Source organism: Heloderma suspectum, chromosome 4 (genome assembly GCF_057233095.1).
Source record: "Heloderma suspectum isolate Gila_16-S chromosome 4, 16-S_ref, whole genome shotgun sequence".
NCBI lineage: Eukaryota > Metazoa > Chordata > Lepidosauria > Squamata > Helodermatidae > Heloderma > Heloderma suspectum.
In genome coordinates, this window is record NC_139461.1 from 165,217,761 (window position 1) to 165,240,784 (window position 23,024).

Consider the following 23,024-nt stretch of genomic DNA (forward strand, 5'->3'; position numbering starts at 1 on the left):
ATAGGTGCCAGCCCACAGACCACAAGGAACACTTTTTAGCTGTTACTTGATTCTGATAAAATTGGAAAGAAAAGGAAATGATAATCCATAAGTGCATATTGCTGGCAAAGTTGTGGAAAAAGAGAACATTATACCATACAGCTTGAAACTGTTCTATACTGTTTGACAATCACGTCATTTAGTCGGGGGGGGGGGGGGTTGCCACTAAAGTAGTATGGCAAAAATGCATGCTGGTCCAACACCATAATGTTTGCAAGCAACCCTAATGTTACCAATCCTAGGAGTGCAAAGAAAAAACAGGCAACCTTGAAAAGGTGCTATTAAACAGTTTGTGATGAAGAAGTTTCCATGTAGAAACCCAAACCCCTTCCAACTTCAAAAACAACTCAGGCAACACAATCTTTGCATAAACGTAAGTTATGAGCAATTTTTCCCAAGGAAGAATAATTAAACTCAAATTTGGCATCCAAATGAATTCTTCACCTTTATGGTGCTGCTGCCCGTATTTCTAACAATACAGCATCGCGTAACTATGGTTTCCCTTGTAATCTGCAGACAACAATGTACAGTTTGAAGTTTATTTCTACCACCGTTAAAAGTCACAAATGTACACACACATCTATGCAATAACATCAATACAACATACAGGTGTGTAAAGTGTGTGGCCTGTTTGGAAGAAGTCTCAGAGAAAGGGAATGCCTGGCTCTGGATTTAAGAGGGTTATTGAGTCTTCCTCAAGAGCATTAAAAATGATAAATTAGTTACATTTTCACAAGCCAATTAAATTATTGCTCAAACACGAAGTAATAAGCGTTGTTAAAAACTAATGACACCTGGGCATTCAGTACCATAGACTACATAATCAGTTTTTAATAGTAATTAAATTAGTTGCACAACATACATAACAGTGTTTACTTTCCAGTCAGTAGATTCCAACATCTGGCAAAAACTGTACAAAAGTAAAATAATGTACGGGGATGGGGTGCAGGATGAGGAGTCACCAAATGACAAACATTTCTTTGGAATAACACATACTAAAAGAAATGTACCACACAGACCTGAAAACAGTAGCATCATGCAGTACTAAAGAAAGAATCTTAATTCAGCTACAGTTCAAGAATACAGGAAGGTAATAGTTTAATACAGCAGATTGCTTTATCGGGCTCCAAAGCTGTAGTAGTAAGGTTCATCAGGACGATATCCATAAGCAGTGGTGGGGCGGCTTGGAATACCCATGGGCTGACCAAATCCATCCATTGCAATGCTATACAGAAAAGAAAACACAGTTGACATTTTTAATACAGACATGGGACATCATCCAGTGCAAGGTGCTTTGATTTTTTCAGAATGCAAAAATACCTTGGCAAGTATTTATTTAGTACCAGCCATATGCTGGGTGCTGAAATCTCTGTCCAGTCTTAAGAGCTGGTTCTGATGATCAAATTCTACAAATATCTGTTCGTGTGAGTGGTCTCTGTGTGTGTGACCAGTGTAACATGGCAGCAACAACTAACAGAAGCATCTCCTTTCCCATCTGTGGGCTCAGAAATGGCAGGTTGTGATTCTTCTAGCTGATGGAAGAGGAGTCATAATCATAACTAAGTTCCTAGTTCAAACATTACACTGCCCATGTGAGTAGACCGCTTATGTGAGCAGTTATTTGTTGGCTACTTGATCATGGAAACCAACTGTAAATAAGACAAGAAAAAGGTAAAAAGAAGTGGGGACAATGATGAACAAACCAATGAAGCAAGCATGAAAGGAAGGGAGAGCAGCATATAATGTAGGAACTTAGTACCAGGTAGGACCAAAATACTTATGGCTAGTCACCAACCAACTACATAGTACAGGTGAAAAGTGTTATGTATGCATCACCTGGAAAGACACTCTCACGCATAGCAGATGGGAGTAGAAAATTCCTTTTGAGGTCAATGGAACCTACTCACAAGCCAACTGGCATAGGATTACATCCTTATGGGGAAAAATGCAAAGTTTGGTATATTAACCAAACACATTGTCCCAAAGCATCACTGCTTGGCTAACAGATTCTATCACTGATGACATTATTTTTATCCTTACAAACGGATGAAAGCAAGACTTCTTTCACACAGTTTAAGTTGATGTTTCCAAATTCAAGCTCTTGGAGGCTGTCATGAACAAATTTGAAAAGGCTTAATAACTTGAAGGCAGGAGAAGTGGGATTCTACAGGTACATGTTCTGTATGTAGATGATCAGCTCGCTGAGATCTGACTCATCCACAGATCAAAAAGAGTTGTTATGTGCAATTCTTTATAAACTTGGGAAGTGTAAGCTCTTTAAGGAGAATATATATGATGCCTGTGAAAATAATGTCATCAATGGAATCTGTACCACCAAGATTCTCCTGGAAGATTTATTTGATGAATATCCCTTGATTTGAATATCCCAGTGTCAAGAGAACAGGTAAAGCTACACAGGTCTAATAAGGGATCTGCAGAACTATATTTGAGAAAGGACTTAAAGGAGCAAAGGCTGTAAAGGCACTTCTGGATATAGGACACTAAGTGGAAGAAAGCTGGAATGAGAACAAGAAAAACATGGAGCAGAGCAAGGGAATGAGGGGAGCAAGATACCTATTGAACTTCTTTAATGACAAATTCCCCACCAACACAGGATTTGCATGATAGTACTCCCTTGTTCTTAGTACAGCTGTTAATGATGCTAGATGTAGTGGGCTGGTTGGTGAGAAGAAAATGTGGACTCTACAGAGTTCCCAAAATGCATAGAGATCTGTGAAGTTTAACTTAACCAGCAGTTTTATGGTTAAGAAAGCAGGCCTTTAACACAGGCTGACAATTCACAGCCTGCCTTGAAGCTGTTTATACCAGCTAAATTATGTCATTCTGAAGGCAGAGATAAGGATGAACTGCCTTGATTCTCATGGAAGTGTTGGGAGACTCCCCCACCCAAAAGGCAATTAGATTCCCAGGTTAAATGTTTCGGGAACCTTTTGAGTAAGAGAGAAGCCCACCTTCTTTTGCGTGTGTGTTAGCCTGTTGGTTTGAGAGAGGAGGGAGAGAGGCGTTGCTCATGGACTAGAAGGAGGCGTCCAGCAGAGAAGCTTATAAGATGCAGCTTGCTGGCCCGCCCTTTGGTCTCACTCTAAGGAGGAACACGGATGCCACTAGCCTGGAGAACCAGGAACGGCTTCCCCTTCTGTCTTGGGGACTCAGATAGACATATCAGCTTATGACAAGGGTGCCTGCTTTGTCAACTGCGGGGAGGTGTGAACTGTCTTTGTATATATATATTCTGCATCCATTTTCTATCAATAAACTGTCAAATTTTGCACAAGAGGCTTGTTTCATCTTGGTAATCAAAAGAATCTGATAGATGACTGGGACCTGACAGACTCAGAACCCAGAACCAACACATGAGAGCCCTCCAAAAGTAGCAGAACCTTGTAACCTTAAGGGGAACCTGCTGCTTACAGACTCAAAACCCAACATAACTTGATGGTATGAAACAAGAGGAGGCAGGAATCAAGGGCTGACTTGTGAAGAAAAGATGTGAAGGGAAAGTATGGGTTCCTGGGGTACTGTTATCATCTCTCCCAGTGTATATTATAGCTGTTATAACTATATTAGTATTCATATTTTAATATTGAGTATTTCACTTTTTAAGCTGCCTTGATTTTTTTTAAGGTGGTTTAGAAGCTTTTTAAACAATCCAGCTTAATATCCCATAACTGAACAAAAGTCCTTGATCTCATCCTCAAATCGGGTACAATCCTACAGGGGAAAGATTCCTGTTGCTTTCCAAAAGAGTATCAAACAGGAGAAAACTCTTATGCACATAAGGGCTGTCTGTTCGGGATAGGACAGGTAGGTACAGCTTTGGGGGCAATTTCATAATGTAAAGACAAGGTGAGTTCCTGGTTTACATCTTTATATTTGATAGCACATCTAGTAGAATCACTGGCTATATGAAGTTCTAACTAGTGCTAGGTTTGATTGGTTACTTCAGGAGCATGGGGCAGGAGCATTAGAGGCTGCTTTGTACATACAAAGTTGCCTTACACGAAGTCAGATCACTGGTTCACCACAACCAGTATTGTCGGCTCTAACAGCAACTCTAAGGTCTATGCATGACTTTCCCAGTCTTGCTACTAGAGATGTATTTATTTAAATATTTATAAACAGCCTTTCTGGTCAAGTACATTCAATGTGGCAAACAATAGCTCCTGAAGACTGAGCAGATGTTCCTTTGCTGGCAGAAATGTTGTGCCCTATTGCATGCATTTCTTTGCTAGATACAAGGGGACATAAGAGCAGGCTATCTAGAAGTCTTCTTGAACCACTAGATGGCACCCTCTCATCTCTGGACATCACTAGCTGGTTCCAGCCATTTTCAATCTACTTCAACTTAGCTCAAAGTACTCCTGAACATATTTTTAATTAGGTAAGGGAGGTGACTCATGGTTTCAATTACATTCTGATCAAATCAACCCTTTTAGTTCAACAAACAAGTAAGTAATTAGGTACAGAGCCTTAGAGTTCAGAGCTCGAGACGCTTTGGTTATTTTCAAATGGCTTACGTATGCAGTGGCTCAGGTACGAACATTTTGGACATTAGACCAAACTGATATTAAAGAATTCAGACTATGAATCTGGCTTAATTTACATGTTATTTTTGTGGCATGGTTGCTGCTCCTCTATGGTCAATTCCCACATTGCAATGGTAATGTCTGAAGTTTCAGTTGTTGGGTAGTTCCCATGGCAATGTGAGTGGTCCAGTAGACAGGTAGCATTGGTGTGGAACTGAAGACATTTCCTATTTGATGTGGGAACCAACCATGGGAGAACAACAAACTTGCCACAAAGTTAACATGTTAATTAAGTCTCTCTCTGCTTCTCATACTTATTGTATGTTTCCAGGAGCAGGAACACAGCCACTCACTGATTATCTTTTTAGGTTGGTACAAACACAGAAAACATATCAACTGATCTTCAGACCACCATGATGATCAACTCACATCTGTAATACTGTCAGAAGTTGATTATCTTAAAATATGTTGTCTTAGTTCTTCATTGCCCTTTTCCCCCACACAGGGAATCTTTAAGTTTCAGATAGAAGAGGGAAACTAGGAATAATTCACATTGCAGGCTACAGGCTAGCGGAGACTCACTGTTCCATACAGAGTGGAAAATGTGGGTGTTTCCAGACGGGACTTTTATCATTTCATCCCCCTGCCTCATTCATGGAATTTTATGGGGGCTTTAGATGTTGACATCATCCACTTGTAACCCTCCTGTGTTTTCCCACCACTTTTTCTGTCATTTCTCTTACTACAGAATATCCACTAATGAGAAAAAGATGGAATAGCTGTACAATGCCTTCTAATTAGTAGCACTAGAAGCCCTCTGTCTGGAAGCACCCTAAATGGCTCAAAGCTGGCCACAATGTTTATTCTAAAAGCACAGGGGCACATTCACTCCAGAATCCCAAGAAAAGATTGCCCAGAGCAGTAACAGGCAGCTTGAAATGTGTGAAACATGCAGATAGCTGGAACTGACCAATGCTCTGCGTGTGCACGCACACACACATGCATATAAAATTGTTCTGGAAATAAATACTCTTGAAATACCAATGAGCTTTAAAACGATTATACAAATTCATGAAGATTTCATCTTTTCACGCCTATTAGTTTAGATTCCTAGTTCTCAAAGTGGAAGACAGAACTTCCAAGGGTCTTTCCAGACTATCTTTCTTGTATAATAAATGTGCAGTGTGTCCCCCTACCCTGAGCTAATGTGCCCATTATGGCTGTGAACTCAGTACAGAGTACGGTTGTACAAATATCATGTGGGGACGAATGATACCGCCAAGCGGAGCTACGAAGAAATCAAGTCAGACTTTGAAGCTTTGGGAAGGAAACTCAAGAACTTTGGGGCCCAGATAGTTTTCTCATCCATCCTTCCAGTTGTTAGAAGAGAGACAGAAAGGGAAAGAAAAATACTCCGGGTGAATGACTGGCTACAAAGGTGGTGCTGGCATGAGAGATTTGGATTCTGGGACCACGGGCTATACTTCCTGTAAGATGGGCTGTTGGCAAGGGACGGGTTGCACCTCACAAAGGCTGGGAAGAATGTGTTTGGCCACAGCATGAAGAACTTCATCAGGAGGGCTTTAAACTGAATCCTATGGGGAAGGGAGACGTAAAGTTGGGGGTAACAATGGATGAATGCTCATGCACCACAACGGAGATAACAGCTCTAACAGCGCCCAATAACAGTCTTCAGAAACATGTAGGAAGAAAGCCAGACCATGAAGCACATGGTCTCCGATGTCTATATACTAATGCCCAGAGTATGGGAAACAAACAGAACGAACTTGAACTCTTAATACAGGAGGGAAATTATGACTTGATAGGTGTAACTGAAACGTGGTAGGATGACTCCCATGGCTGAAATACAGCAATTGAAGGATATAAGTTGTTTAAAAAAAAAACCAGGAGGAACAGAAAGGGAGGTGGAGTTGCACTATATGTTAAAAATACTTATCTCTGCACAGAAATACAGGAGGATGAGCTTGGTAGCCCCATCGACAGCATCTGCATTAAAATAAATGGAGCAAAAAATAAAAGGAACCTGGTGGTCGGAGTCTACTACCAGCCAACCAATCAAGGAGAAGACGAGGATGAAACTTTTGAAAAGCAAATAGCTAATGTTTCAAGGAAGCATGACGTAGTAGTAATGGCGGACTTCAATTTCCCCAATATTTGTTAGGAGACAAATTCTGCAAAACATGGCCCCTCCAAGAAATTCCTGGTTTGTGTTGTGGATAACCTCCTCCTACAGAAAGGAGAGGAAGGAACTAGAGGATCGGCTATCCATCCATTGCGGGTGGCAAAGAGACAGTTCTTTTCCACCAGCACTGCATCTTCTCAGTGTCATCCAGGGGAGATTTTCCGAGTGGTTCACGGCCTGTTACATTCTGGGCCAGGGAGAGAGATGGTGAAACCCTCGGTGGCATGCTGTGATGAATTTGCAAGGCACTTCGAAGATAAAGTTGCTCAGATTCGTCATGAATTGGACACCACAATTAATGTAGTTCCATTGGTAGAGGCGTTCAGAGCACCTTCTGGTTCAGTTTTATTGGATGAGTTTCAGTTATTGAGGCCTGAGGATGTGGACAAGTTGCTTGGCCAAGTCCGATCGACCACTTGTGTGCTTGACCCTTGCCCTTCATGGCTTATTAAATCCAACAAGGAGGGGATGTGTGGCTGGGTCCAGGAGGTTGTAAATTTCTCCTTGAGAGAGGGAGTGGTGCCGACCTCTTTAAAAGAGGTGGTAATCAGGCCACTCCTAAAAAAGCGTAACCTGGGCCCGGAGGATGTTAACAATTATAGGCCAGTGGCCAACATCCCCTTCCTGGGCAAGGTGCTTGAGCGGATGGTTGCAGGACAGCTCCAGGCACTGTTGAATGAAATGGATTATCTAGATCCATTTCAGTCAGGCTTCAGGCCTGGTTTTGGAACGGAAACTGCCTTGGTTGCCCTGTGGGATGACCTCTGCCGGGAGAGGGACAGGGGGAGTGCGACCCTGTTGGTTCTCCTGGACCTCTCAGCGGCTTTCGATACCATCGATCATGGTATCCTTCTGGATAGGTTGTCTGGGTTAGGAGTTGGAGGCACTGCACTGCAGTGGTTCTGCTCCTACTTGGATGCCTGATTCCAGAAGGTGGTGCTGGGGGATTATTGCTCTGTGCCATGGCAATTATGCCATGGGGTTCCACAGAGCTCTGTTTTATCCCCCATGCTGTTTAACATCTACATGAAACCGCTGGGGGAGGTTATCCAGAGGTGTGGGCTGACATGCCATCAATATGTGGATGACACCCAGCTCTACCTCTCTTTCTCATCAAACCCAGGTGAGGCAGTGGCTGTTCTGAATCAGTGCCTAGGCACAGTAATGGACTGGATGAGGGCCAATAAACTGAAACTCAATCCAGACAAGACAGAGGTACTGTTAGTGGGTGGTTTGTCTGCCCGACTAGGTGATATTCAACCTGTTCTGGAGGGGGTTGCACCCCCACTAAAGGATCACGTTCATAGTTTGGGGGTGCTCTTGGACCCAGAACTTGTCACTTGAGGCACAGGTGAACTCAGTGGCATGGAGCACTTTTTATCAGCTTAGGCTGGTATACCTACGCCCTTATCTGGACAGAGATAGCCTAGTGTCAGGAGTGCCCTAGCTGCCTCTTACAGTCCCGTCCAACAGCCAACTCAAGACACAGATGAAAAGGATTCTTTCCAAGGCTTTATTTCTTTTACAACTTAATGACTCTTTCAGATGCTAATCACCAACGACTAAGCAAGGAACTGCACTGGGGTAGTTAGCAGAGTAGCCTAAGCGCCAGGTAAGGCAGTTGGTCCCTGTTTGAAGGAGGAGGGTGGGAAGACTCTGAACTTATGGGCTATGGAGAGGTCCTCCCTGTTACCCTTGGGTCCTCGGGACACGACCATTGTTTTAGCGCCAAGTGAGCAGAGCGCCTCCTCTCGGCGTCCTCCATCTGGCGCCACTCCCTGCGTCTGCACCGAGTGTCCAGCAAGGCCCATCCCCCACTCTCTCGCTGCGAGGGTCACTATCTCTCTCAGGAATGCAGGCAGGAGGAATCTCTCCCTGCCGCTGTGCCTGTGAGAGATTAGCGAGCTCCTCTCCCACGGGTTGTTGCTCTTCTTCAGAATCAGAACTGCTCTGGGGCTCTGTGGGCTCAGTTTCCACCCTGACACCTAGCTACAGTTATCCATGCTCTGATAACTTCTCGTCTGGATTACTGCAATGCGTTATATGTGGGGCTGCCTTTGAAAACAGTCCGGAAACTTCAACTGGTCCAAAATAGGGCAGCAAGATTGTTAACAGGGACTAGCCAGCGAGCTCATATTACGTCAGTACCTTTTCACCTGCAATGGCTGCCAGTCCATTTCCGGGCTGCATTCAAAGTGCTGGTATGAACATTCAAAGCCCTTAATCACATCTATGTGAAGCCGCTGGGGGCTATCATCAGGAGGTTTTGGGTGCAGTGTCATCAATATGCGGATGACACGCAGCTCTAGCTCTCATTCAAATCTTCACCAAGGTTGGCCGCAGAATCCCTGTCCAAATGTCTGGAGACGGTGAGTGGCTGGATGGGGAGGAATAAGCTGAAGCTGAACCCTGACAAGACCGAGGTACTTTTTGTGGGAGACAAGAGGAGGTTGGGGGATGTTGACCTGGTGTTGAATGGGGTATGGCTATCCTTGAAAGACCAGGTCCGCAGCCTGGGGGTCATTTTGGACTTCCAGCTGTCCATGGAGGCTCAGATGTCACCTGTGAGCCAGACAGCGCTGTATCAACTCCATCTGATACGGCGGCTGCGCCCCTTCCTTCCCGACCATCTGCTCCCATCGGTAGTACATGCCCTGGTCTCCTCTCGTTTAGACTACCCTAATGCGCTCTACGTGGGGTTACCCTTGAAGACGGTTCGGAAGCTGCAGCTGGTACAGAACGCGGCGGCTCGCCTGATTAAAGGCAGCCGCCGGCGAGATCACATCACTCCAGTGCTGAAGGAGTTGCACTGGTTACCAGTTGTTTTCCGGGCCAAATTCAAGGTGTTGGTTTTGACCTTTAAAGCCCTATATGGTTCCGGCCCAGCCTATCTTAAGGAGCTCCTCCAGCAGCACCAGACAGGCCACTTAACAAGATCAGCCTCGGATGGCCTTCTGTCTGTCCCATCAGCCAGGACAGCTAGACTGGTGGGGACGAGGGAGAGGGCCTTTTCTGTGGTGGCCCCCACTCTGTGGAACTCCCTCCCTAGGGAACTCCGTCATGCCCCCTCTTTAATGAGCTTCCGTCGTGCGTTAAAAACGTGGTTGTTCAGGCAGGCATTTGGGGTGGGTTAGGGTATTTTAGGAAATGTTTTTATTGTAGAATTTTATTGTTTTAAACTGTTTTATTGTATGTTGTACATCGCCCAGAGTGGCTGGGTGACCAGCCAGATGGGTGATTAATAAATATAATAATAATAATAATAATAATAATAAATTGTTTGGGGCCAGGTTATCTGAAGGATCGCCTCCTCCCATATGTGCCTGCCTGGACCTTAAAATCATCCTCAGAGGCCCTTCTCCGTGATCCCCTGCCAAAGGAAGTGAGGCGGGTGGCTACTAGGAGGAGGGCTTTTTCTGCTGTGGCACCCCGGCTGTGGAATGAGCTCCCTAGTGAGGTTCGCCTGGCACCTACATTGTATTCCTTTACGTATTCCCAGGCATTTTAGCTTTCTAGATTTTTAGCTTTGCTGTTTAAATCTGTATTTTAAATTCCTGCACTGCTGCTAGGTTTTATTCTGGTTGTATTGTTATATTGTGGTTTTAATATTTTATATTGTTTTATTGTGTGCCGTTTGGTTTTAATTTTTTGAACTGCCCAGAGAACGTCGGCTATTGGGTGGTATAGAAATGAAATGAATGAATGAATGAATGAATAAATAAATAAATTCAGAAGAGCAGGAATAATCCAACAAAAAGCTAGAAGAGAAAAACAGTCATTTACCAACACCTTTTAGATGGTGTGTCAAAGAAGGCTGGGTTCACACAACATGTTAACCCACCATGGATTTTCTTGTTGTCTGAATGTAGCGTGTTTTCTGCAGGGTGGCTTGTTAAACATGCAGGGTGGTTTATTTTTGGCTTGTTGTTGGGTTGTTCAGGGTGTTTAACAAGCCATGCTGCATGGTTAACTAATGACCCCGTGGAAAACGGGCTGCGTTCAGACAACACGATAACCTACCCCGTGGAAAAAGCCCTGCATAACCCACCCTGTGGAAAAAGTGCTGCATTCAGACAACATGAAAATCCACAGTTCAACAACAACTCTCACTGCATGGGTAGCGTGTTGTATGAACCCAGCCTTTAAATTACAGAAGTTTCATGTCACTGATGGAACGTACTGACAAGTAACACAGGCTCAGAGGCATCATCTTCTCCTGGACCCTTGACACTGTGACTGGGAGACATGGAGTTAAAGTAGTGAACAGCTTAGTTTAGCTAATTACTGTTTAATGCTAACCTCAGTTACTAGATCATTTTAGAGATCCGTTAAAATAGGAACTGTGTATTTTACCCCTATGCACTCTTAATGATTTGTTTTTTTAGTCTGAAATCATTTCCAGCCATCAGCTATACTTGTGGTCTCTACTACATGTGCACTCCTCTTGAGCACAAACATTTCTTTTTCCTACTGGCCTGCCAGCCTTGTCAGAATGAATTTCACTGTAAACTAAAAGCCAGTACTTAAAACTCTTGGGTTACCCAAGCTACTAGCATGATCTAGGACCTCTTCACAATGACAGCTGAGCTTTCTAATTTGCTTATAAGAACTTGTCAAAAAAGGAAATGTTCCAAGAATGCAAGATACATTTTGTAAAGCTATTGGGACTTACACTGATTCAGAGCAAATGAAATGCCACATGTATTCAGGGTCCCTAAAGCAGCTAAGGCACATCAAAATGCAATGACCTAACATAATCAGAATTACGCTAATAAATCACAAGCTTCTTTCATAACCACATCCTCCAGCGCTTTGGACAGTTACGTTCTGGTGCAAAGGCCTGCCTCAGCACCAAAGGTGCATGTCCAAATAGGTGGGGACAGCACCTTCCTGCTCTGATCCCAGTAGACTGATGCAGGAGCCAAAGCAAACCAGGGCCTAAAACATGAAAGAAAGCAAGGTCCCACAAGCTGCAGAAGGGAAAGTGGATGGCTGCACAGATGACCACCTGAACAACTACAGTTACAAGTAAGTAACCTTTTTTATGCATGGAGTCAAGAAATCCATTTTCTTATTAAGATTTAGCTGCTTCGAAGGAAGCTCCATTTCATGAGGAGGGGCCTGCACACATTAGTTAAAACCAGCTGTGTGCGTCATCATACAATTTTTTAGTCTCTAGGCTCGTCAAGGCCAGAGTGGAACTTTTGCCAAATTACACTGACTGATTTAAGCTGGGCTGCGGTGAGAACTTTTCACTTCCCCCTCACCTTGTGGAAGACAGGGAAGTTATCCAGCCCAACAGTGACTGGCTATGGAGGCTCACCTCACATTTGTCAAGGGCCTGCAGGGGTATAAAGCCGGGGGGCTAGTGTTGCCATTTGGTCTTCATCTTGGTCTTTGTTTGGGTCTCCAGTCTTCATCTGCATGTGCTAACTGGCTCTCAGGCCTGTGAGCTTTTGGATTCTGAACTGGGCCCTGACCTACTAGAAGAACTTTACCTAGGGATAGAATAGGATAGGATAGGCATTGCATCGTTATTTTTGCCTGCAGCATTCTTTCAAAACGTCTCTCTATTCTTCCAAAGGGTTTCTCTGGTTTCCCTGTTTTCTCTAATATTTGTACACCATTTTATCCTTCCCCCATTCCTTAATAAGCTTCACATCCATTTCAAAGTCTGTGTGTACTTTGCTTCAAGTAAAGTCCCAGTACTAAATTCTGAGTCTTCTGTTTGGTCTTCCTACTGTCTAGAATTTTTGGCTTGGGGCTGGAAAAGAGGGTTCAGCTTGCACCCTCATTTCTGCGTCCTGAATGTGTCCTGAAAGGTCTGAGAATTCTCTGGCTCAGGCTGAGGTGGATGTAAGGGGTGATGGTAGTCGGGTAAAAGTTTGCCTGCTGCCTATCTTCCAGGGAATTTGGGCAACTCCCTTCCTCCCCTTCACACATGGTTTCTGTGTGGTTGCACATATAGAAGATCCAACATAGTGCTTTGCTATGTGGAGGGCTGAGGTCACGTTGCAGCTCAACAGAACTCGGGGACTGACACACTTTCAGGAAGCAGCCAACACAACAACTGCCCTGGTTGAACGAGCCCAAATGTCACATGGCTAGACATTGGCTTGGATGCAGACTATGTTCACTGAACACAGTCTAACTTGTCCCATCAATTTCAACTAATTTAGCTTGGATCCAGCCTGTTATGGCAAAACGCAGAGGTACTGGGGTGTGATCCCACCAGCCTACTGCATATTGAGTTAGCTGAATGTGCACAGGGCTCGTGGCTTTTGCCTACTGATGCTACCAGATCATATCACAAGAGGGGAGGAATCCAAATTTCCAAATCACAAAACAAAGTATAAAGGCAGATACTCCCTCTTCCATATCATGCATCAGGAAGAAATAACAAATATAAATTCTCCCTTAATAAGTTTATAAAGGAGAATTCATGGTGACTTCTGCTCAAAGGAACAGATAAAGAAGACTTAGAATAATAGAATAGTAGGGTTGGAAGGGGCCTACAAGACCATCGAGTCCAACCCCCTGCTCACTGCAGGAATCCAAGTCAGAGCAGCCCTGACAGATGGCTGTCCAGCCTCGTCTTGAAGGCCTCCAGTGTGGGAGAGCCCACCACCTCCCTAGGGAATTGGTTCCATTGTTGCATTGCTCTAACAGTCAGGAAGTTTTTCCGGATATTCAGCCAGAATCTGGCTTCCTGTAACTTGAGCCCATTATTCCGTGTCCTGCACTCTGGGATGATCAAGAAGAGATCCTGGCCTTCCTCTCTGTGACAACCTTTCAAGTACTTGAAGAGCGCTATCTTATCTCCCTTTAGTCTTCTCTTCTCAAGGCTAAACATGCCCAGTTCTTTCAATCTCTCTTCATAGGACTTTGTTTCCAGTCCCCTATTTTCACTATGAAACTGTGAGCACAAAGAATGCATTTACATGCAGCACAATTCTATACAGCTTTACTCATAAGAGAGTCTCACTGAGTTCAATGAGACTTCCTCCGAAATAAGTGTATATAGGACTGCAAAATACTATGTTCAAATACTAGCTTGGATTTAAATTTGCTTCAATGCCTCTTTGTATCATGCTATTCCCATAGAATGCCAGACCCCACTGATTTTTTAAAGCTATTATTGACAACATTCCCATCACTGCTGGGAAGTATGACAGGGAACAGTGATCCCACTCAGGGTCACTGGGGTGGAGAAATAGGCTTTAGCCTCCTCCCTGCCACCGCCCTATTGATCCTATTGCAGCTGGGATCACTGTTTCCCTGCTGTTAATGGTGGTGGGGAAACGGCAATACAGACTGGAGCCACAGAGAGCCTTTATTCTCCCCAGCCCCAAGTGATCCCAGTGCTGCCTAGATCACTGCTGGTCAAGGGTGAAACTTTAACCTCCCCTCCCCCCAGCAATCCCACCTCAGCAGGTATGGAGGGGAGGGTTAAACCTCCCCATCCTTGCACGCTGAGACATGTGTGTGTTTCTACAAGTTATGTATCCCTGCAGTTTTCTGCAGGGATACATTAGTGTACTAATGTTTATTAGTACACTAACCAGTTAACAGTGCAACCCTATACATATCTACTCCCATAAGTCCCATTTAGTTCAATGGTGATTACTCCTAGGTAACTGGGTACAGGACACACACAAAAACTGAGGATGAGTAAATCCCTGTCATGGGTTCTAATAAGACTGAGCCAATTGTCACTGTTTCCAGTACCCTCCACCATCCAATTTCCCCAAGATATACTTCTGGGACACTGTTGTAGTAACAGGCTTAGAGGACAAACTGAACTGCTAGGAACAACTTCCCGCTCCTCTGTATGTCTTAGTAAGATTCAAGATAATTAATAATGATCTTCAAATGATCCTTTTATTAGCATGTAGTGATTGTCCCAGCTCTCTCCAATTCTATCCTCCTCCAATAAAATGTTTAAAATTGATTTTTAGAATACCACAAAGTCCTGTTTCATTCCATTGGCTCCATCTAAAGAAGAGAACTGGGCCATGAGTTTAGAGAGTGCAATACTTATGCTAAAACTCAGTGGCTTTGACACTGTAACTCTACTTCCCATGCAAATACTTCCACTTTGAAAATAATTTGTTTTCATTCTGAAAGACTAACAACCTGACCCTCAGTGCTCTCCACTGAGGGTAACCATATTCTTATAATACTATCATTTAACTTCTGGAAGAATATATTAGTTTGACAGTTTTGTAATTAACATATGGTATTGCTATAGTTTTAGCAACCATAGTGTAAAAAGCACATACTATAAAACATGGTAATTTATAATGCTGAATCAGGTGGCTGCATATCATAGACAGAATGAATGGATTATGTGCAAAAAAGTAGAAATTAATATTTTTCTCACCGGACGTTCAAGTAATGAAATCAAAGCTTCAGTCAAAATAATGTTTAGACCCAAGCATGACAGCAAAATAACTATATATACTATTTAGGTGCAACGTTTTGTTTCCAAGCACCAAAAGCGACAGGAATATATTAAACTTTTGAGATCTATTTTGCTACACACACACACACACACAGTTTAAGTGCTGAGAAAAGATTCTAGCAGCCAGACTGAGGACCTCAAACACTAAGCTTGTTCTTGTTAGCTTTTTCTTGAATTGTATTTTTTGGCTGCTGGTTTTACTTCCATTGTTAAAAGCAGCCTAAAAATACTTTTAAACAAACAAACAAACAAACAATTCAATAAAGCCTTGCAAGAGCTCCCAACCTGCTATCTTTTTGTTTTGAAAACTATTAATTCTAAGCTAGAAACTAAACCTATAGTCTCCAAATGTTATTCTACTCACTTCAAATAGACAGCAAGACATCTCATATACCATACAATTTTCTAGCCATATACTCTTAGTTTGATATCTGGTTTGTTTTAATTAAACAGAAAGAAGTTTTGAGCAGGAGGGAACTATTGCAGTCATATCCTGCTTGTGGGATTTCCACAGGCATCTGGCTGGACACTGTGGAAACAGAATCCTGGACGAGATGGGCCTTTGGTATGATCCAGCAGGGTTCTTCTTATGCTCTTAGAACAAATCACAGTTCCCCAAGCTGAGATGTAACACGGAATGGTAGTTACTTTCGAAAGTGAACGCTTTCAGTCTCTGCCTCTGAATCATGAGGGAGGACAGGGGAGCACCTGAGCCCAAGGCTCATGCAGGCTTGTTCTTGTAATGGGAAACCACCATTTCCCATTACATCTAAACCAAGTTACTCTGTGTTCAAAAGAACTTTCCTTAAGGCCAGTTCTGACTGTTTAAATAAACTTTTAACACACACACCCTGCCCCCATGAATAGCTATAGTACAGCAAAATCAAGATTAAGGTTTGCCTATTTTAATGAGAAATTACATCATCATCATCATCATCATCTATTTATCTATATCCTGCCTTTTCCCCAATACTGGGACTCAAGGCGGCTTTACAACATTAAAAACTTGTACAGTTAAAACATATATATAGATATATACACAAAAGTTAAAAACATAATTGTATCAATATATTAAAATTATATAAAGTGTTAGAATTTTAAAAAGCCAACAACAATATAAACAATAGTATCAATCCATCATGGCAGTTTAGATCACGTAACTGATTGTGTCTATGTTAAAGCTCTCTGAATTCTAGATAGCAAAGATATAAGGTTACTGATTATGCAAACCACTGTAAGCGGTGCACTACCCCTTGAGGACACGGGTGAGATCAAGTAGTTACTGGACAAACAGGTAGTAATTTTTAGTCAGTTGTCTAGTTTAGAATTCTGGTGACTAGAGAGATTAGGGTTATGTCAGAGCTTTGGAACCTTAATTAGTTTGCTTTGCTCTGACAGTACACTTTTATTTTTCTTCTTTGAAATAAGTTATTGGGGAAGAAGGATTGGAATACAGAATATGGATGTGGAAACAAATACGCAGAGGAGCAGGCTTAAAATGTCTGCTTGGTGAAATATCACCCACTAGTGACTGGAAATCCAAAACTATTTTCTAGCTCCACATTTTAGGTGGATATTTTAGTGAAAAAAATTCAAATTATTCTCAGCTAGAATGAACATGTAGCTCAGCGGTAGGGCAACTGCCACACATCCAGATGTCTCAGGGTCAGTCCTTGGCATCTTCACTTAAGGAGCCGCAGGCTGGGAAAGACCTCTGCCTGAGACCCTGTAAGGGAAGACAGTACTAGTCTAGATAGAACAGTGGTCTAATTCACTCGCTTTATATGTCCAAGAACTAGATGCCTGTACTTTAAAACAACAACTGTTTCTCTGGATTCAATGGGATATACCAAGTTCTGCCGTAGAGCTATTCCCTGTGTGACTTGTAGTCAGATTCTTAGGGCATAATTCCCAGCATATATGAACCCCAGTGCTTAATCTGTCTCTCATTTCTAAACTAAATGCACTGCTAGGACAGCTGTCTCATAAAATATCACAGAACTAAAATATGCCAACTAGCAAACAATAATTACAGTGCATTGTCTGTACCACAGGAATTCCTGTGAGAGGAGGAGAGCGAGAGATGGTTCACATTTTTTTTTTACCACCCTGACCTAGAAGTCAATACCTCCCCTCCTACCTCCTGAACTTTTGCTCCATTTCAAATAGCCTCTGCTGAAAGTCTGGTGATCCACTACCAAGGCTCCACTGATGAGTATCTATGCCACAGATAAATACAGCAGAGGAATGGATAATCACATTCTGAAAGCCAGAAAGATGATGAGCCACCTGTCTACAAATACAATAGTGCAATCAGTCTTCGAAAATAAAATATTGCTATGGGATTGTCAGTATTCACTTTGATACACAGAGGAAGTACAAATGATATGGACGAGCAGCGATAAAAAAAAAGAATTCTTACCTTCAGAAGGAGTTGTAGGATCACGTTACAAGACTGGTTTTCCCACTGAGAGGTAGGGATGTATGAAAAAATTCTTTCAGTTCATTTTTTATCAGGATTTACCCAGTTTGTACCTTCCAGATCAAACACAGACTCAGACACAATCTGTGGGTCAAAGTCTGTACATTTCCAAGGTTTCAGTGTGATTCGTGTACCAAAAAATTTGTGTTTGACAGCATGGGTACATTTGAAAAATGTGCATAAATACATTTTAATCAATGGGAGAAGAAAACGAAAATTTCAAAGATGCACACATTTGGAAAAGTATGCACAAAAATATGCACGCATTTTTCATGCTTAAAGAAAAAAACCCAAAGCTTGCAATCTGATACTGAGTTGGATTGAGCTTCAAGATGGAATTCAGAGAACTTTGGTGAGCTCAAGTTTTCTTGATTCGCATATCCCTACCCAGAGGATTATGCAGCTCTAACAATATTAATGGCTACAAGACATGCAGCAGTGTTACTATGGCCTCTGAAACAAAATCTGGTGCATCATATAGAACCCAGCAACAGAGTTGGCTCTTTTATCTATTCTTTAAAAAAAATAACTATGTTTTTACTGAACAGGAAATTTTTTCATATCATTTTTATAAGAAAAAAGGAATATACAAAAAAATAAGGACTTAAGGGTGCAATCCTACTGAGACAAATGTTGGCCTCCAAACTTGGAAGCTGATGTCTATCCAATGCAGGCTGGGCGGAGCATGGAGGGGATCCTCTCCTCTGTGCTCTGCCTGCCCTGATTTCTTGGCTAGATGTGCGATTTTGTGCATCTAGCCAGGGCTGCAGAGAGGGAGCAGGAACCGGCCTGGAGATCCCATAAGAAGCAACATAAAGGGACTTCCACGGCCTCCTCCCCTTGCCCTTTTTGTCCTCTCTGCAGTCCATTTTACCAGCACAGAGAGGCAGCCACTGTGGTTCTCCCCATGCAGGCTATGAGGGGGCAGGGGTGGGGAATGCAGTTTCCTGGCTCAACCTCGGAGCTCTGTCTACAAGCTTGGGGCCAGTAAACCAAAACATCCTATTCCCTCTAGACAGTGTCTAGTGGCCATACGATTGCTCTCTAGACATAGGAAAGATATATTTATTTATTTGTTTACTTTCCCGAAGCTCTCTGGGCAGTTCACAAACATGAAAACCACAAAGTACAACATAAAACAATATAAAATATGAAAGCTTAAAATTACAATATAAAAGTACAACCACAATGAAACCTAGCAGCAATGCAGATATTTAAAACACAGATTTAAAACAGCAGAGCTGAAAGATCAGAGTTCTAAAATGCTGGGAAAATAAAAAGGTCTTCACCTGGCGCCAAAATGAGTACAATGTATGGATTCAGTATACTATTATAATGGGACTTAATTTATTTACACCGTAAGTACATCTGACCAGAATGACATGTATCTCTCAGAAAAACATGTAATTGATGGCTCATTATTTACCTATTATATGAATGGATACCAAGCATCCATAAAAGCATCCAAATTATTTCATTTTTTATAGGCGTAACTTTGTTTTGTTAATTTCTCCATTAAAGCCAGGGTCCTCTACCAATGGTATATGGGAATCCTGACTCTTTCATGGCTGTGCTATTTCTAGTCTTCCTGCAAACAAGAAAAAACAAGAGTCTTGTGCAGAATGTCCTAACGTTTCTGTCCAAAAATGCTTAGTAGCACCAATTTAGTTGTAAGTATAAAACTATAGTACATTATGTTAATTTCATCAAAGATTTGCCTCCAGAATCTGTTGATGACATCACATTCTCCTTCAATGTTTTGGAGAAACATTGTAAATAGAACAAAGTTTTAGCGGATACCAGCAATGGATTACATTTAAGGAGCAGCGCTTAAAAACATGAAACTGTGTTATGTTGAACTGAACCACTGGTGGGACTGTTTGTGGCCCCTCAGTGACAATCAATTTAGAACATAATCCTATGAATGGGTTAAACGAGCATGTGACTCCCATTTCGGATATCCAGCAAATCTATGCTCCACCACCTACATCTCTATTGTAAAGTTAATATAACAGGTGAAATTGTGGTGGTGGAAGAATGTACAAACATCCACAGAGTAACATACCCTCACTCTGTGGACGATGGTGGCATGCTCTGTTCTAATACAAAATGGTTCTTTCAAGGCTACCCAAAAGGTCTTGTTGCACCGGGTATAATCATGCTAGATGGAATCCAGAATACTGGGGGGTAATTTTGCAAGGGCTATGAGAAGGCCCACTATAAAGCTGCATTAAGTTATAGCTTCTGAAAAGCAAAGCGCTTTGTAAAACAATAAAATTCTACCTGGCAAAAACAAAAAATTAATTATCTGAGTTGTTAAATAGGCCAGTTTTACTCAGAAATATAATCCTCAAGAAATGGGTCTGGTAAGATCACTCTTCGTCTCTTTAATTTGGAATTATTCAAGCACGTCTATTCACAGTCACACACAGCCCTGTTCAATTTATTAGTATTTTAAATCTTTTTTCCAAGTCTGGCTTTGCAATTGCTAGTTTAGAAATAAATAGGGTCACATAAAAAAGGAAAGCACAATAAAATGAATTATGAAGGACAAGACGATTAAACCGATTCTGCCGCTTTTGTACCATGCAGTGGAGCTCTGCAAACATTCTACTGGCTGTGGCTTGGCATTTAACAGCAAGTGATCAGTGAGGAGGAGGAAATTTTATTCCCTTTAACTGTCGCAGATTTACTGCAGTGAAAAAGGGCTATGTAACCTGAGAAGTGACAGAACAGAGAGATCAAAGCAGTAGTCTGGAAACTAAAATAAACCTTCAGGCTACTTCCTGCAAGAAAATTCACTTTGGCAAACTAAAACAGAGTCCACCTAAAAACTGTTCTGTTTTATGAGCTGTCACAGCAGCTCAAGTGGTTTGGACCAGTCAAGTTCAGAACATTATATTTCCTTGTTTCTGTCTCACATACTTCTGTAAGCAGTTTTATAGGGGGGTTTATTTAAAAAAAAGAAAAACAGAATTCTTTCCTTTTGGTTGAAATTGAGAAGGTCACAGCTAAACTCATTAAAATAAGCAGGTCTTCATTTGCACATTCCTTTCCCATTTACTACATTTCAATATTTTATTTTTGAGATTTACAGGCAATGTACATGTTCTTTAATAACTCTTCCGCATTCTGTTCAATTATTGTTTAATACAGGCACAAATCAGTTTACACAGGCCATATGGCTTGTAACTCAGGAGCTGGTCTATTCCTAGCAGCACATCTGGAGGAAGTTCAGGCAGCAGCAAGAACATGGGAATTAATTAATACTAAGTTTCAAAAACTGACAAAAAAATTGTTCCCCCATAGGACATGGAAGAACCTGAAATTACTGCACCTATATTAAAGACAGTGTTTTGGTATGTATTAATGCTACAGGTGAATCGCGTTAAAGAGCCATATGTAAAAATCAATGCAGGTAAATACTTGATATAAATTAACAGCTCAATACACTGTCTCCTTGAAAAAGGTAACATATAATTATCCTTTTCAAAATTATCACCACTGATGGAAGCCCACAGGCCTCTATTAAAATAGCTGAAAACTAACTGCTGAAGCAATTATGGGACTTCTACAAATCACAAGCCAGAGCCACTGAGTGAAATTCATTGTTACTGAGCAACCCTCCATTAAGGATTGTGCAGCGCCTGAGGCATGTCCAACTGAAATAACAGAAATGTTACCATCCAGATCTTGGATGATTTCAGTCAGTATTGATAGCCCAACTCCTTATCTTCCCACTGTAATTCAACACTACCCCAGTTATATAAAGAAGCAATCATGATGCAGCAACTCCAGGACTGTCAACTGGAGCACTGAATATTAAGGTTGGAGAACAAATTCAGAAATGAGAGGGTTTGGAAACAAACTCCCTCAGTTTGGAAATCCATGAACCAAACTCAATCCCATCCCTCCAAAATGGCTCAATGCCAGCCCTCTTGTCTATGAACATCATTGACCAAGAGGAATAAAAAAACCCAAACACCTTACATTTCCCAGAGTTAAGCAGAACTCTATTTCTAAGCGGTTATGGAGTCTATAATGAAGAGTCCTGAACATGCTTGTAGTTTGCACTGCTGTGTCATTTTCCAGAGGGACTGGGAGAAGCTGAGCCAGATGAGGAAAAACAATCTCTCATCAGGAAACCCTTTTGTTTAGGTGTTGGAGGCAGGGTGCAAGTAAACCACAGCCGAAAGCCCAGCCTAGAATGGTGTCCCCTGCCACAAGAGAAATAAACTGCTGAAGTAAAATTAAAATGGTGTCACAACAGTTCAGATAATGAGCAACCTCAGAACCTTGCTGCTTGCTAACCAGGCTGCTCTGGTCTGGGAGTGAATGTGAAACACCTCGTCTTGGTGTTATTCTTGCTAGAGGCCCTGCTTGTCAGCCAAGAAGAGATTATTCCCAGAAGTAAAAACTGCCCCACCTCAGAACTACTGGAGAACAACTATGGGGGGTGAAGCATGCCTGAAAGCCTTTGTTTTAGAGAACTGGAAACTTAAGAGAGCACCCTGGGATTTTGCAAACTGGCTTGGTTCTTCTCCACCCACTCCCTGCAACTTCTATGTTTGGAATGTGTGGGAGAGGGTAGGAGAAAGGAAAGTGACAGCTTAGAGGGCTGGTAACTGTAAGAAAAGCTCCCCTCAAGCTGGCTTTTTCTAAGCTTTGGCAAGTTGTGTAAAAAAGCCTGAGTTTGCTCCTGGTCAAGATGGGCAGGTTTTACCCATCTCAGTTAAGTAACTGCTGCATTAAAAGGGATAGAGGGACAAAACATGACAATGTACACAAACAGATGTCGAGGATTTCATATGCTATGCGACTGATGACAAAATCTTGCCTATTAAATCTGATTCTAAACTTTTGGCTAATACACTTAATATTATAGGTGAATGCATTGGTGGTGATCAAACAGGTGAAAATAGTGAAAATTAGTTAGCAAAATTAGATGGGGAATTAACACAAATAATGCTAAGATCAATAAAGGTTCCAATGTTACTTTTAAGTTTAATTTTAACAAAGTCCTTTGATCACATGGAATGAGCTTATTTATTTAAAGTTTTGGAGAGATTTCAGATCGGTAAGAAATTTAGAACTTGGATACATTTTATTTATTTAACACCTACAGCCAAGAAACATATCAGAGATTACTCCAGCCCACTGTATTGTCTAGTGTTATGAGTAGGCTGACCATACATACCGTTTTAAACAGGACAGTACCGTTTTTTCCATATTTCCCGACCGTCCCGTCGTTTTAATATAAATGTCAATTTTGTCCCGTTTTTTATTTTT

The 23,024-nt window shown here is 42.0% G+C and overlaps 1 protein-coding gene across 1 annotated transcript in view; it reads right to left on the reverse strand.

The window, feature by feature from the left end:
* Positions 1 to 461: 461 nt before the first annotated feature.
* The window catches only part of KIFAP3 (kinesin associated protein 3), a 132,705-nt gene continuing 110,142 nt past the window's right edge, over positions 462 to 23,024 (reverse strand). Inside the window, exon 20 of the mRNA XM_084851060.1 lies at positions 462 to 1,264. Within this exon, the coding sequence (XP_084707186.1) occupies positions 1,156 to 1,264 (109 nt within the window). The 3' untranslated portion in view covers positions 462 to 1,155. The remainder of the gene's footprint in view (positions 1,265 to 23,024) is intronic.